Genomic DNA, 13,673 nt, shown 5'->3' with positions numbered 1-13,673 from the left:
CCTCTCATATCCCTTTCTCAAATCACCTGTCCGGCTCTTGGCTCCATCCCTCCCCCTCCTGTCTCCTCCTATCATTTTGGATCTCCCCCTCCCTCTCCCACTTTCAAAACTCTTACTAGCTCTTCCTTCAGTTAGTCCTGACAAAGGGTCTCTGCCTGAAATGTTGACTGTATCTCTTCCTAGAGATGCTGCCTGGCCTGCTGCGTTCACCAGCAACTTTGATGTGTGTTTCCTGTACTGTAATGTTGTGCCAAAGCTTCAGAGGTGAGAGCACTACTTATCCAGTCAGCTAGCCTGATAAATGCTTACCTTAGTCGCTGAATACATGGTAAGCATTGGATATGGAAAAGCTCCAGCTTCTGAAGAAATGTTGATAATGACCCCTTTCTTCCTGGCAAGTTTCAAAACAAAACACCAAACATTAGAACAGGGAGAACGATTGAAATCATTTTACTTCCAAGGCAGAGATCATCAAGAACGTAAAGATTTGGGAAAAACAACTCAAGGTAAAATATGAGATAGGGCAGAGGTGTGAGTTTAACATGTAATGGTGATATTTTTGCTCTGTGCTGTTCTGCTGTAACTGCACAAACCATAAGTAAAATGATTCATCTTTCATCAAATCGAGGATGTACTGTAGCCAACCGCAAGTATCGCCGCACTTCCAGCGCCAATGTAACATGCCCACGACTTATTCATCCTAATCCCTACATGTTTGGAATGTGGTAGGAAACCAGAGCACTTGGAGGAAACCCACATAATTGTGTGGAGAGTATACAAACTCCTTCCAGACAGTGGCAGGACCCGAACCCTGATCATACATCCGGCGCTGTAAAGCAATTTTGCTAAGCACGATGTAAACACGAGGAATTCTGCAGATGCTGGAAATTCAAGCAACACACATCAAAGTTGCTGGTGAATGCAGCAGGCCAGGCAGCATCTCTAGGGTCTCGGCCCGAAACGTCGACTGTACCTCTTCCTAGAGATGCTGTCCGGCCTGCTGCGTTCACCAGCAACTTTGATGTGTGTCGCTAAGCACTATGCTAGCTTTTAATAATCAGATGTCAAATAAAATCTCTTTTACCATTTCAGCTGTCCGCTCAACCTCTGCCTCTCCTACTCTCTCCAAAGTTACACTTGATTATAATTAACACTAACCTCCCAAAGTACAAGCTGCTACTGTACCTTTCAACCATTTGCGGCAGGACAACAGCAGTCATCTATCAAAGAGGAAAGAGGGACGTGTTAGGCACAATACATTTACTGAAGGGAAAATATTTCTGAACCGTATGGGGTCGATTGAAAAATGTGATGGGAGCGCATGTGGCTGTGTGAACATGCGGTTAATCCATTGGGCCTCCTAAGTTTGGAGAGTTCTCTCTTTTGACACAGGCTTTTGAGTGCAAACGTTTTTACTTCTCAACAGGTCTGGTTCATAGCTCCCAAACTGCAGGTTTCCCAGAGTGTACAATTACTCAGGCTGCCCAGTGTGTGCAATTACTCAGGCTGCCCAGAGTGTACGATTACTCAGGCTGTCCACTGTGTGCAATTACTCAGGCTGCACAGAGTGTACGATTACTCAGGCTGCCCAGAGTGTACAATAACTCAGGCTGCCCAGAGTGTACGATTGCTCAGGCTGCCCACTGTGTACGATTACTCAGGCTGCCCAGAGTGTACGATTACTCAGGCTGCCCAGAGTGTACGATTACTCAGGTTGCCCAGAGTGTACGATTACTCAGGCTGCCCACTGTGTACAATTACTCAGGCTGCCCAGAGTGTACGATTACTCAGGCTGCCCAGAGTGTACGATTACTCAGGATGCCCAGAGTGTACAATTACTCAGGCTGCCCACTGTGTGCAATTACTCAGGCTGCCCAGAGTGTACGATTACTCAGGCTGTCCACTGTGTACAATTACTCAGGCTGCCCACTGTGTACAATTACTCAGGCTGCCCAGAGTGTACGATTACTCAGGTTGCCCAGTGTGTACGATTACTCAGGTTGCCCAGAGTGTACGATTACTCAGGCTGCCCAGAGTGTACAATTACTCAGGCTGCCCACTGTGTACAATTACTCAGGCTGCCCAGAGTGTACGATTGGTCAGGCTGCCCAGAGTGTACGATTACTCAGGTTGCCCAGTGTGTACGATTACTCAGGTTGCCCAGAGTGTACGATTACTCAGGCTGTCCACTGTGTACAATTACTCAGGCTGCCCAGAGTGTACGATTGGTCAGGCTGCCCAGAGTGTACGATTACTCAGGTTGCCCAGTGTGTACGATTACTCAGGTTGCCCAGAGTGTACGATTACTCAGGCTGTCCACTGTGTACAATTACTCAGGCTGCCCAGAGTGTACGATTACTCAGGCTGCCCAGAGTGTACGATTAGTCAGGCTGCCCAGAGTGTACGATTACTCAGGCTGCCCAGAGTGTACGATTACTCAGGTTGCCCAGAGTGTACAATTACTCAGGCTGCCCAGAGTGTACGATTGCTCAGGCTGCCCAGTGTGTACGATTACTCAGGCTGCCCACTGTGTGCAATTACTCAGGCTGGCCAGAGTGTACGATTGGTCAGGCTGCCCAGAGTGTACGATTAGTCAGGCTGCCCAGAGTGTACGATTACTCAGGTTGCCCAGGGTGTACGATTACTCAGGCTGCCCAGAGTGTACGATTAGTCAGGCTGCCCAGAGTGTACGATTACTCAGGTTGCCCAGGGTGTACGATTACTCAGGCTGGCCACTGTGTACAATTACACAGGCTGCCCAGAGTGTACAATTACTCAGGCTGCCCAGAGTGTACGATTACTCAGGCTGCCCAGTGTGTACGATTACTCAGGCTGGCCACTGTGTACAATTACTCAGGCTGCCCAGAGTGTACAATTACTCAGGCTGCCCAGAGTGTACGATTACTCAGGCTGCCCAGTGTGTACGATTACTCAGGCTGCCCAGAGTGTACGATTACTCAGGCTGCCCACTGTGTACGATTACTCAGGCTGCCCAGAGTGTACAATTACTCAGGCTGCCCACTGTGTACGATTACTCAGGCTGTGCAGAGCGTTGAAATGTCTCATTGCCTGTTTCATAGCTCCCACACTGCAGGTTGCCCAGTGTATAAAAATGCTAACATGACGCAGTAAAATGTTTAATCATCTACTTCATTGTCATTCTTGCCACACAGAAACATAACTCATATCACCTGCTTCACAGATTCATTTGATAAACTTTCCGCTCTGAAACAGTTGAAAGGCTTTCCCATCTCATCTGGCAACACAGCAAGGTGAATTCATATAAACTAATGTAAATTCAGCGTTAGTTGTCATTTCTAGAAATGTGATGCTGATGCTTTATAAAGCATTGGCCAGACCACTGACTAACGTGCGCAGCTTTGGCTCCATATCAAAGAAAAAGATGTGCTGACATTGGACAGGGTTCAGAGGTGGTTCACGAGAATTATCCCAGGAATGAAAGGGTTAATGTATGAGGTGTCTTTGGGCCTGTACTCACTAGAGTTTAGAAGAATGCGTGGAATTCTCACTGAAAATTTTTGAATATTGAACAGTATATATACAGTGCCTATAAAAATATTCACCTCCCTTGGAAGTCTTCATGTTTCATTGTTTTACAACATTGAATCGCTGAGCTCTAAATTTATTACAATTATTAAATACCAATTAATTAATTGATCACAGAATGACTCACCCTCTTCAAGTCAGTATTTGGTAGATGCACCTTTGGCAGCAATTACAGCTTTGATTCTGTGTGGATAGGTGTCTATCAGCTTTGCACATCTGGACACTGAAATTTTCCCCATTCTTCTTTACAAAACTGCTCAAACTCTGTCAGATTGCATGAGGATCATGAGTAAACAGCTCCTTTCAAGTCCAGCAAGTCCAGCCACAAATTCTCAATTGGATTGAGGTCTGGACTCTGACTTGGCCACTCCAAGGCATTAACTTTGTTGTTTTTAAGCCATTCCTGTGTAGCTTTGGCTTTATGCTTGGGGTCATTGTCTTGCTGGAAAACAAATCTTCTCCAAGTCACAGTTCTTTTGCATCAGGATGTCCCTGTATTTTGCTGCATTCAATTTACCCTCTATCTTTATAAGCCTTACAGGGCCTGCTGCAGTGAAGCATCCCCACAGCATGATGCAACCACCAGCATGTTTCATGGTAGGGATGCTGTGTTTTTGATAATGTCCAGTGTTTAGTTTACAGCAAACATAGCATTTAGTCTGATGGGCAAAAAGCTCAATTTTGGTTTCATCAGACTATAGCATCTCCTTTCAGCTGACTTCTGACAAACTTGAGCTGAGATGTTTTGTGAGTTTTTTTTCCAACAGTGGCTTTCTCTTTGCCACTCTCCCATAAAGTTGCGACGGGTGAAGCACCCGGGCAACAGTTGTTGTATGCACAGCCTCTCCCATCTCCGCCACTGAAGCTTGTAACTCCTCCAGAGTTCTCAGAGGTTTCTTGGTGGCCTCCCTCACTGGTCCCCTTCTTGCACAGTCGCTCAGTTTTTGAGGACAGCCTGCTCGAGGCATGTTTACAGCTATGCTATATTCTTTCCATTTCTTGATGATTGACTTAACTGTGATATTCAGTGACTTGGAAACTTTCTTGTATCCAATTCCTGACTTGTGCTTTCCAATAACATTTTTACAGAACTGCTTGGAGTGTTCTTTTGTCTTCATGGTGTAGCTTTTGCTGTATACTGACTCATCAGTAGTTGGACCTTCCAGATACAGGTGTATTTTACTTCGATCAATTTAAACAGCTTGACTACACATAGGTCTCCAAAATCAGATCTCCATTTAAATAATTATGTAATTTCTAAAACCAATTGGCTGCACCAGTGATGATTTGGTATGTTGTATTAAAGGGGGTGAATATTTCTGCAGTCAATCATTTTGTATTTTATGTTTGGAATTAATTTAGATCACTTCGTAGAGATCTGTTTTCACTTTGACACAACGGAGTCCTTTTCTCTTGATCAGTGCCAAAAAAAGTCAAAATAAATCGACTGAGATTCAATGCTGTAAAACAATAAAACATGAAAACTTACCGGGGGGAAGTGGTGAATACTTTTCACAGGCACTGTAGAATGGATGTGTAGAAAATGTTTCCTACAGTGACAGAGTTTAGCACCATTGGGCACTGCCTCAGAATAGAAGGACATCTCTTTAGAACAGAGGCGAGGAGCAATTTCTTGAGCCAGAGGGTGGTGAATCTGTGGAATTCATTGCCACATTTAGCTATATATCAGGTATTTCTAAAGTGGAGGGTAAGGGTGCTGGCGGTTACAGAGAGAAGGCAGGAGAATGGGGTTGAGAGGAATAATAAATCAGCCATGATGGAATGACATAGCAGATCCGATTGACCAGGTGGACTATACCTGCTCCTATGACTTATGGTCTAAGAACTTGGTAATACCCTCTTTAATCAATACTGTGTTCTTCAGTATGGGGATACTCACCATTGGCACAGAAAGGGCATTGCAGAAGATGATATCAGTAACTGCCTGAAATATTAAAAAATTTAATTTAGAAAATAGAACATTACAGCACAGTACAGGCCCTTCAGTCCATGATGTTGTGCCGACACCAAGATCAATCTAACCCTTCCCACCCACATGGATCTCCATTTTTCTTTCAAGCATGTGCCTCAATAGAGTTTTAATCAAGTTTCATTTTTGAATTTTTCCTCTCTCCACTCCACCTTAAAGTCTCAGACTCCTATTGGGTTGTTGTTAAAACAGGGAACTCCTCCCAGAGTATTTGTTCTTCAGATTTCTCTTCAGACTACGGTGTGAGCATCGGCAGTTCAGTTCATGATCTTCACATGTATTACGTCCACCAGTACTTCATAAGACACTGATCTGGGGTGGGAAACCTGGTCAATATCCAAAGACTAGCCCAGCCAAGTGAATGCAGACAGGGGATTTACCAGTGGCCACCCATTTGAGAATGGCATTTCAATTCCACCCCGTTCCCATTCTGATGTCTGTTCATGGTCCTCCACTACTGCCACAATGAGGTCCTCCCCCCACCCCCCCCCCCACCAATCTTCTTACTCTGGCTTCTGCCCCATCCTTTCCAGTCCTGATGAAGGGTCTCAACCTGAAATGTCGACTGTTTATTGTCCTCCATAGATGCTACCTGACCTTCTGAGTTCCTCCAGCATTTAGTGTGTGTTGCAGGGGATTGAACTTGAAAGTCTCATGCATGGCAGGAACAGCTGTTTAATAGGCTTTACTATCCTTCAACAATGTGACCCACTTTTCTCTTCTGTAAGCCATGCCTTTAATACAAGCTTTCCATTTGACTGTGTAGTTTCCTCCAGGAGCTCCAGTTTCTTCCCATATTCCACAGACATGTGGAATTTATTTCTTTATTGAGATAACAGTGCAAAATAGGCCCTTCCAGACCTTCAAACTGAGCCACTCAACAACCCTCGATTTAACCCTCGCCTAATCATGGCACAGATTGCATTGGAACACATAGTTCGTAGAACAGTACAGCACACGAACCGGCATTTGGCCCACAATGTTGTGCCAGACCAGCTAAAAACCAAATTATAATAACACTAATCCCTCCTAACTACACAATGTCCATGTCCTTCCATCTTCCTCACATTCATATGCCAATTAACCTCCCAACCACTACATCTTTGGACCGTGGGAGCAAACCCGCACGACCATGAGAAAACGTACAAACTGCTTGCAGGCAGCAGTGGGAATTCAACCTGGGTCACTGGTAATGTAAAGCATTGTGCTACCGCTATGCTACCTAGCCATCCATTCCCTATGCGTACAGTATAAGCTATCTTATGTATCTATATTTATTGTGTTCTTTATCTTATTGTGGTTTTTTATTGCCCTGTATTAGATCTGCAGTAACAATTACTTTGTTCTCCCTTATAATTGTGTGCTGGGAATGACATTAAACAATCTTGAATGTGCTATACCTTTTTGACATCTGGCACATCCAGAAAATAACATGAAAGTATATCATATGTTTTCCCAACGTTGTTCACTGAAACAAGGAAGATTAGAATTAGAACTTCTTTTTCACTGACAACTGTAACGCTTATTGCTTTCTAGAAGTAGTACAGTGCAAAATATTAAACAAATATCATGATGAATTTAAATAAATAAATCAGATACATAAATAGCACATAAACAATAAACAGATAAATTAAAAACAGATAAACCAATATTTTAATTTTTTAAATATTTCCTATGATTTTTTTTCACATTTCTTTATCTTGCCTTATCACACAATACTGACAACTCAGGAAAAGAGCTGTTCCTCGTTTTATAGCTGTGAGGATGCATTTTATCTGCCATCTGTAGAAATGAAAAAGCGGGCTTAAAGTCCAGAGAATTACCAAGGATTCCAATGTTCATGTCATTCAGTACATCCTGAATAGGCACGTAGATGTCAGTTCCAGCGGTGAAGTCAGCCTGAATAATCTTGGTCTTTTTGCCGTGTTTTTGTTCCATAATTACCCACAAAAAAAGCATCAATCCACAGAGTTCCACCCCATGCACTTCCATCTTCTTGTACAATCATACAACGTAGAAGGCCATTGTGTCTGCACAGCATCTTTGAAAGTGTAGTTCCACCCATTTAGTCTCACTCTTCTCAGCTTCCCCTGGAAAGATATCTCTTCAATCACTTATCCAACTCATTTCTAGTTTATTGCCTCTCTTGGGGTAGAATCTACTCCATGGGTTCCCGAACTTGGGTTCATAGACACCTTGCTTAATGGCATTGCTCAGTGGCATAAAAAACCCTGGGATAGATTATAACTCACTATGTAAAATATATTCTGCTCCTCTACTTACCTAGTTCCTTTGTAATAGCCAATCGTTATATGAATATTGACTGACATTGTCTGTTCAGAACCCTTTACAATTCATTAAATCTTCCCTGATTTTCCCCTATTCCATGGTGAACTTCCCTGGCCTATCTCACCTTGTAGCAAAGTCCACTTTAGAATCATAAGACATAGGAACTGAATTTGATCATTCAATCATACCTGATTTATTATCCCTCTCAACCCCATTCTTCTGTCTTCTACCATAGTCTTACTAATCAAGAGCCTATTGACCCCCAGTTTAGATATACTGTACCAAATGGCTTAGCTTCCACAGCCATCTGTGACGTTGAATTCCATAGATGTACCACCCTCTGGCTAAAGCAAGGGTTCCTAACCTGGGGTCCATTAGTTAAGGTAGGGGTCCATGGCAGGTTGGGAACCCCTGGGCTAAAGAAATTCCTCTTCATCTCTGTTCTAAAGAGACATCCTTTTATTCTGAAGTTGTGCCTTCAGACCTGAGACTTTTCCACAACTGGAAACATTCTCTCTCCACATCTACTCTATCCAGGACATTCAAAGAACATTCCTGGAAGTTATTATTTACTAAACTAAATACCTGGAGTGGATACATTGTCTTCTAAAGCAGGATTATCCACTGGAGATTAGAAGGGTGAGCAGGGACTTTATAATATTCTGGGGGATCTTGGCAGAGTCGAAGAGCAGAGGATTCCTCCTGTAGGAGAACCTGGAACCATTGTCATTTCCAAAAAAGGTGGGGGTGGTCACAAGATGAGAGAGGAATTTTTTTCTCTCTCAAAGAGGATCATGAGCCTTTGGAATTCAATCAATTGTTGGAAACAGGAGGTTGGCATTCATTTCTAGAGGAATAGAGTATAGGAGCAGGGATGTGATGTTGAGGCTCTATAAGGCGCTGGTGAGACCTCACTTGGAGTACTGTGGGCAGTTTTGGTCTCCTTATTTAAGAAAGGATGTGCTGACGTTGGAGAGGGTACAGAGAAGATTCACGAGAATGATTCCGGGAATGAGAGGGTTAACATATGAGGAACGTTTGTCCGCTCTTGGACTGTATTCCTTGGAGTTTAGAAGAATGAGGGGAGACCTTATAGAAATATTTCGAATGTTAAAAGGCATGGACAGAGTGGATGTGGCAAAGTTGTTTCCCATGATGGGGGAGTCTGGTACGAGAGGGCATGACTTCAGGATTGAAGGGCGCCCTTTCAGAACAGAAATGCGAAGAAATTTTTTTAGTCAGAGGGTGGTGAATCTATGGAATTTGTTGCTACGGGCAGCAGTGGAGGCCAAGTCATTGGGCGTATTTAAGGCAGAGATTGATAGGTATCTGAGTAGCCAGGGCATCAAAGGTTATGGTGAGAAGGCGGGGCAGTGGGACTAAATAGGATAAAATGGATCAGCTCATGATAAAATGGCGGAGCAGACTCGATGGGCCGAATGGCCTAATTCTGCTCCTTTGTCGTATGGTCTTTTGGTCTTTAATATTTTTAAGGTAGAGATAGATACATGCTAGATAAAAAGAGATTAAAATATTATTAATGGAGAGGGGAATACGTTGTTTGAACAAACTCAATTTCTCAGTATATTTTTATTCGAGGAATTTGATTTCTTCTGTACAGTCGTGGTTTCTCAGTCTTTGTTCATGTATATTTTCTGTAAATACAATTGTATTTCTTGATTTTTTCTCTGAAAGCCTGCAAGGAAATGAATCTCAAGGTAGTGTATGTTAACATATACCTACATTGATAATAGATTTTGCTTTGACTTTGAGTTGAGGATATAATCAGTTCAATCATGATATTAATGTTGCAGTAGGCTTAACTGACCTAGTTGCCTCCTCACTCCCACCCCCATTCATATGTTTGTAGAAATCCTCTAATCCTCAGTAAATGTCCTAAAGCACTGCGCTCATAATTAGTCACAATCTCCCAACAAAGGTTTATGCGTCTATGTCGTTCAGCCCAATTTATGAGGCCTATTTGGGGTATATCGGGCATCCAGGGAGGGGTATAAGGAGCCTGTCGTGCCCATTCTGGGACAGCTCACTCGCATTTGGTCCCCACTGGACTCTCAGCTCTAACCTGTGGCTCCAAGAAACTGTCTGCGTACGACAGCGGTCACACCCTGATACACCACTTCAACAGGAAAGCTAAACCAGGTGAGGGCAGCCCACAGGCCTCATACCTCAGTGAGGTAGGGACATGCCTGTCGTAGCATGTGAACTCATCTCCTGCAGACTGAGCAGATGAGATCTACATTGAGTTCCAGCAGCCAGGAAGGCAGTTCTTCAACATACCATGGAGAGCATAGGGCATGACAAGGCACAGAAAACTTCATGGTCATCTACAGCAGGTACGGTAGACCCCAGCTTGTGACACTTGTTCGAACCACTGGACCCAGCCTTCTGAGGTCCAGAGAGCGGAACCCAGTGCAACAGCTTTTCTACTTTAAAAACTCTCCCGCGCAGATTTCCTGTTATCATCGGACACGGCGGACAAGCATTATCCCAACTTCTTACACCCCTCCCAAACACTCTGTCCAAACCTGTCATTCATAAAAACACATTCTGGCACCAATCACAGAAAACCCAGGTACAATTTTGAACAGTGCACAAGGTCCAGAAAAGAACAGAAAATTTTTGTTTTCCCTGTATCAGTAAAGTGTCCTGTGCTCATCAACACGTAACTGTTGATTGTACGACTGTCTCTTGTGAAACAGGAGGAATAATTTCTAAAGACCATATTATGCTCAGTGGTTGGGGGGAGGGGAGGACTGGGCCATATCCGCTACATTTTTAATGGGATTCTCCCTTCAACGGCATGGATGTTTCCACAGAGGCTGTGATGCAGCCGGTCAATATACTCTCCACTCACATCTATAGAGGCTTTTCAACGTTTTAGATGTCATGCCGAATTTTAATAGCAAATATCTATTGCAGGCATGAAGGGCTGAATGACCTACCTCTTTGGAAATCATTTTGTTTCTTACCTATCTCTTCTGCTGTGGTTTTCAGCTTCTCCAGTGATCGGCTGATCAGCACAATATTAAGGCCTCTTCTTGCCAGCTGGGAATCAAGAAAAGAAAGAACTGTACTAGTCCAACATTGTGGTAAAGACCAAATGCTCAAGCCATTAATCACTGCTCTGAAAACATGCCAAAAGGTACGAGGAGCAATGTGTTTAAATTGTTCGATTAGAATCCAGGAATCTAGCTGATTGACCAAGAGACATGAATTAGAATCACAACAATGGTGGCAAGCAGGAATTGAACTATCTAACACAAGATCTCACCAACACTATAACACCACAAGACATCAGAGCAGAATTAAGCCATTTGGCCCTTTGAGTCTGCTCCAACATCATGGCTGATTTATTATCCCACTCAACCTCATTCTCCTTCCTTCTCCACGTAACCTTTGACGTCCTTACTAATCAAGAACCAATCAACCTCTGCTTTAAATATACCCAATGAGTCATCAGTGGCACTGAATTCCACAGATTCACCACCATCTGGCTAAATAAATTCCTCCTTATCACTGTTCTAATGGGACATCTTTCTATTTTGAGTTTGTGTCCTCTGGTCCTAGACTCTCCCGTTATTGGAAACATCTGCTCTACGTCCACTGGGCCTTTCAATATTCAGTCCGCTTTAAAAAAAAAAGAATCCTCTTCATTCTTCTAAACTCCAGCAAATGCTCATGTTTTAACTCTTACATTCCCAGGATCATTCTTGTGAATCTCCTCTGGACCCTCTCCAATGCTAGCACATTCTTTCTTAGAGAAAGGGCCCAAAACTGCTCATCATACTCCAAAGCCTCAGCATCCTTAATGGAAAACCATGAAACTATCTAATCTCAACATCATGAAAATCCATCTAATGCCCATAAAGGGGACAAAACCCTGCGACACATACATGATTCCAGACCCACTAATCCTAGGGGTGGACCATAAATGATTGCTAATGCTATGCACATCCCTTTAAACTCTAAGCAGAGAAACGAACTCAAAGATACTGGAGTAAAGTAAAAAGACAACAGAATACATTGAAGTATTAACATCACTGCATCTGCCGATGAATCAAAGAAAGGCCACGGTAAACAGTATGTGGTACAGCAAACATTTATTCAGAAAGCAAAGAGCAGAGCAGAGGAAGCAGAGACTACAGCAACTTTCCCCATTAAAGACGGGACAATGTCTCTGGGAAAAAACAGCAAAGAGAGAATGGTTCTGGAACATAGAACATCACAGCTCACAGTACAGCATAGTACAGGCCCTTCAGCTCACAATGTTGTGCTGACCCCTTAAAACTACTCCAAGATCAATCTAACCCTTCCATCTATATAATCCTCTGATTTTCTGCCATCCATGTACCTACCTACGAGTTTCTTAAATGCCTCTATGTATCTGTCTCTACCACCTGGCAGGGTGTTCCATCACTATCTGTGTAGAGAACTTAAGCTGACATCCCCCATATGCTTTACTCAAAAATCACTTAAAACTCTGCCCCCTTGTATTAGCCATTTCTGCCCTGGGGAAAAGTCTCTGGCTGTCTACTCAATATATACCACTTATCATCTTGTACACCTCTATTAAGTCACCTCTCATCTGAGACCTTCCCTCCCACATAGCCATTGATTTTGCTTTCAAGATACCTGCAGCTGTGTTGTTAACAAATCTTGATTGGCAAGAAAGATATTTCAGTTTCTGATCATATTCCCCTGAGGTGGACCAGCAGCAACCATCTCCCTCTCCTGTTGCTGAACTGATCTCAGGACATTACTTGGGCCACCATCATTGTCTACTTATGGGAAAGAAAGAGAACTGAACTTGGCTTTCTTCTTCCAGCCACGAAACTAGTATTTAAAGGTACAACAGATTTCTAAGTCAAAGTGATATGTGATTTGAAGGGGAAACAGCAGGTATTAATCCTGTGACCTAACTGATAAGACCCAGATTTAGAGGGTGTTACTGGTGAATATGGTGTGGGGATAAATCTCTACCAAAAGAGGTGTAAGGTGCTCCTTCCTCCACTAGCCTGCAGGTCAAAGTGTAGTACCTCCTTAACCCCCTCCCATCAGGGTCATGTGAAGCCAAGGGAGCAGGTGGTGGAAGGTCATATGAGCAGCTGGTGCATACCACAAGTCCTGGTTATGCAACCACTGACGCCAGGCAGACAGTCTCTGGAATACTGATAATGGCTGCGATCATTAGAAAAAGGCAATGAGAAACCACGTCTGTAGAAAAATTTGCCAAGAACAATCATGGCCACAGACCATCAAATGACACGGCACATAGTGAATGAACTGATGAATTATCGCAGTGGACTTTGTAGATGATGTACATTGTGACCATGGTATGACAACGAAGGAGGAATGAAAATTGGTAATGAAAATATAAGAAAAATAATTTAAGATGGGTCACCAAAATCTAGGTAAAACAAATAAGTTTTAAGGACAAGCTGAAAGGAACAAAGGTAGATATGTTTACAATTGGGTTCCAGACTGAAGGCTTGGGAAAACTGGAGCGGTGGTGGAATTCAGGGAGACAAGCAACAGTGTAGGTTACAGAAATAGAATAGATGAGGTCTTGGAAGGACTGAAAATAAGGATGAGAATCTTAAAATAGTGGTGTTGCCTGAGTGAGCTGGTACAAGTCTGAAAGTACAGGAGCAGTAGTTGAAATGGATGGGATGCTTCCATCACACACTGGGCTGTTCTCTACAGTTACCTGCTGAGGTAACCATGGCCTTTGGAGTTTGATAAAGTTTAATCAGAAGGAAGAGGGAGACTACTGGAAAGCACGAGTCTGCAGTGAACAAAAGCACAT

The 13,673-nt window shown here is 43.2% G+C and overlaps 1 protein-coding gene across 1 annotated transcript in view; it reads right to left on the bottom strand.

Moving 5' to 3' along the window:
• Positions 1-13,673, bottom strand: part of LOC140198382 (very-long-chain 3-oxoacyl-CoA reductase-B-like) — a 117,058-nt gene that overhangs the window by 97,907 nt on the left and 5,478 nt on the right. Inside the window, exons 3-8 of the mRNA XM_072259478.1 lie at positions 10,812-10,912; positions 7,381-7,493; positions 6,958-7,025; positions 5,468-5,512; positions 1,186-1,220; positions 310-391 (exon numbers count right to left, since the gene is read on the bottom strand). Of these exons, the coding sequence (XP_072115579.1) occupies positions 310-391; positions 1,186-1,220; positions 5,468-5,512; positions 6,958-7,025; positions 7,381-7,493; positions 10,812-10,912 (444 nt within the window). The remainder of the gene's footprint in view (positions 1-309; positions 392-1,185; positions 1,221-5,467; positions 5,513-6,957; positions 7,026-7,380; positions 7,494-10,811; positions 10,913-13,673) is intronic.

The sequence above is a fragment of the Mobula birostris genome, chromosome 5 (genome assembly GCF_030028105.1).
Source record: "Mobula birostris isolate sMobBir1 chromosome 5, sMobBir1.hap1, whole genome shotgun sequence".
NCBI lineage: Eukaryota > Metazoa > Chordata > Chondrichthyes > Myliobatiformes > Myliobatidae > Mobula > Mobula birostris.
This window is presented reverse-complemented; position numbering and strand designations above follow the sequence as displayed.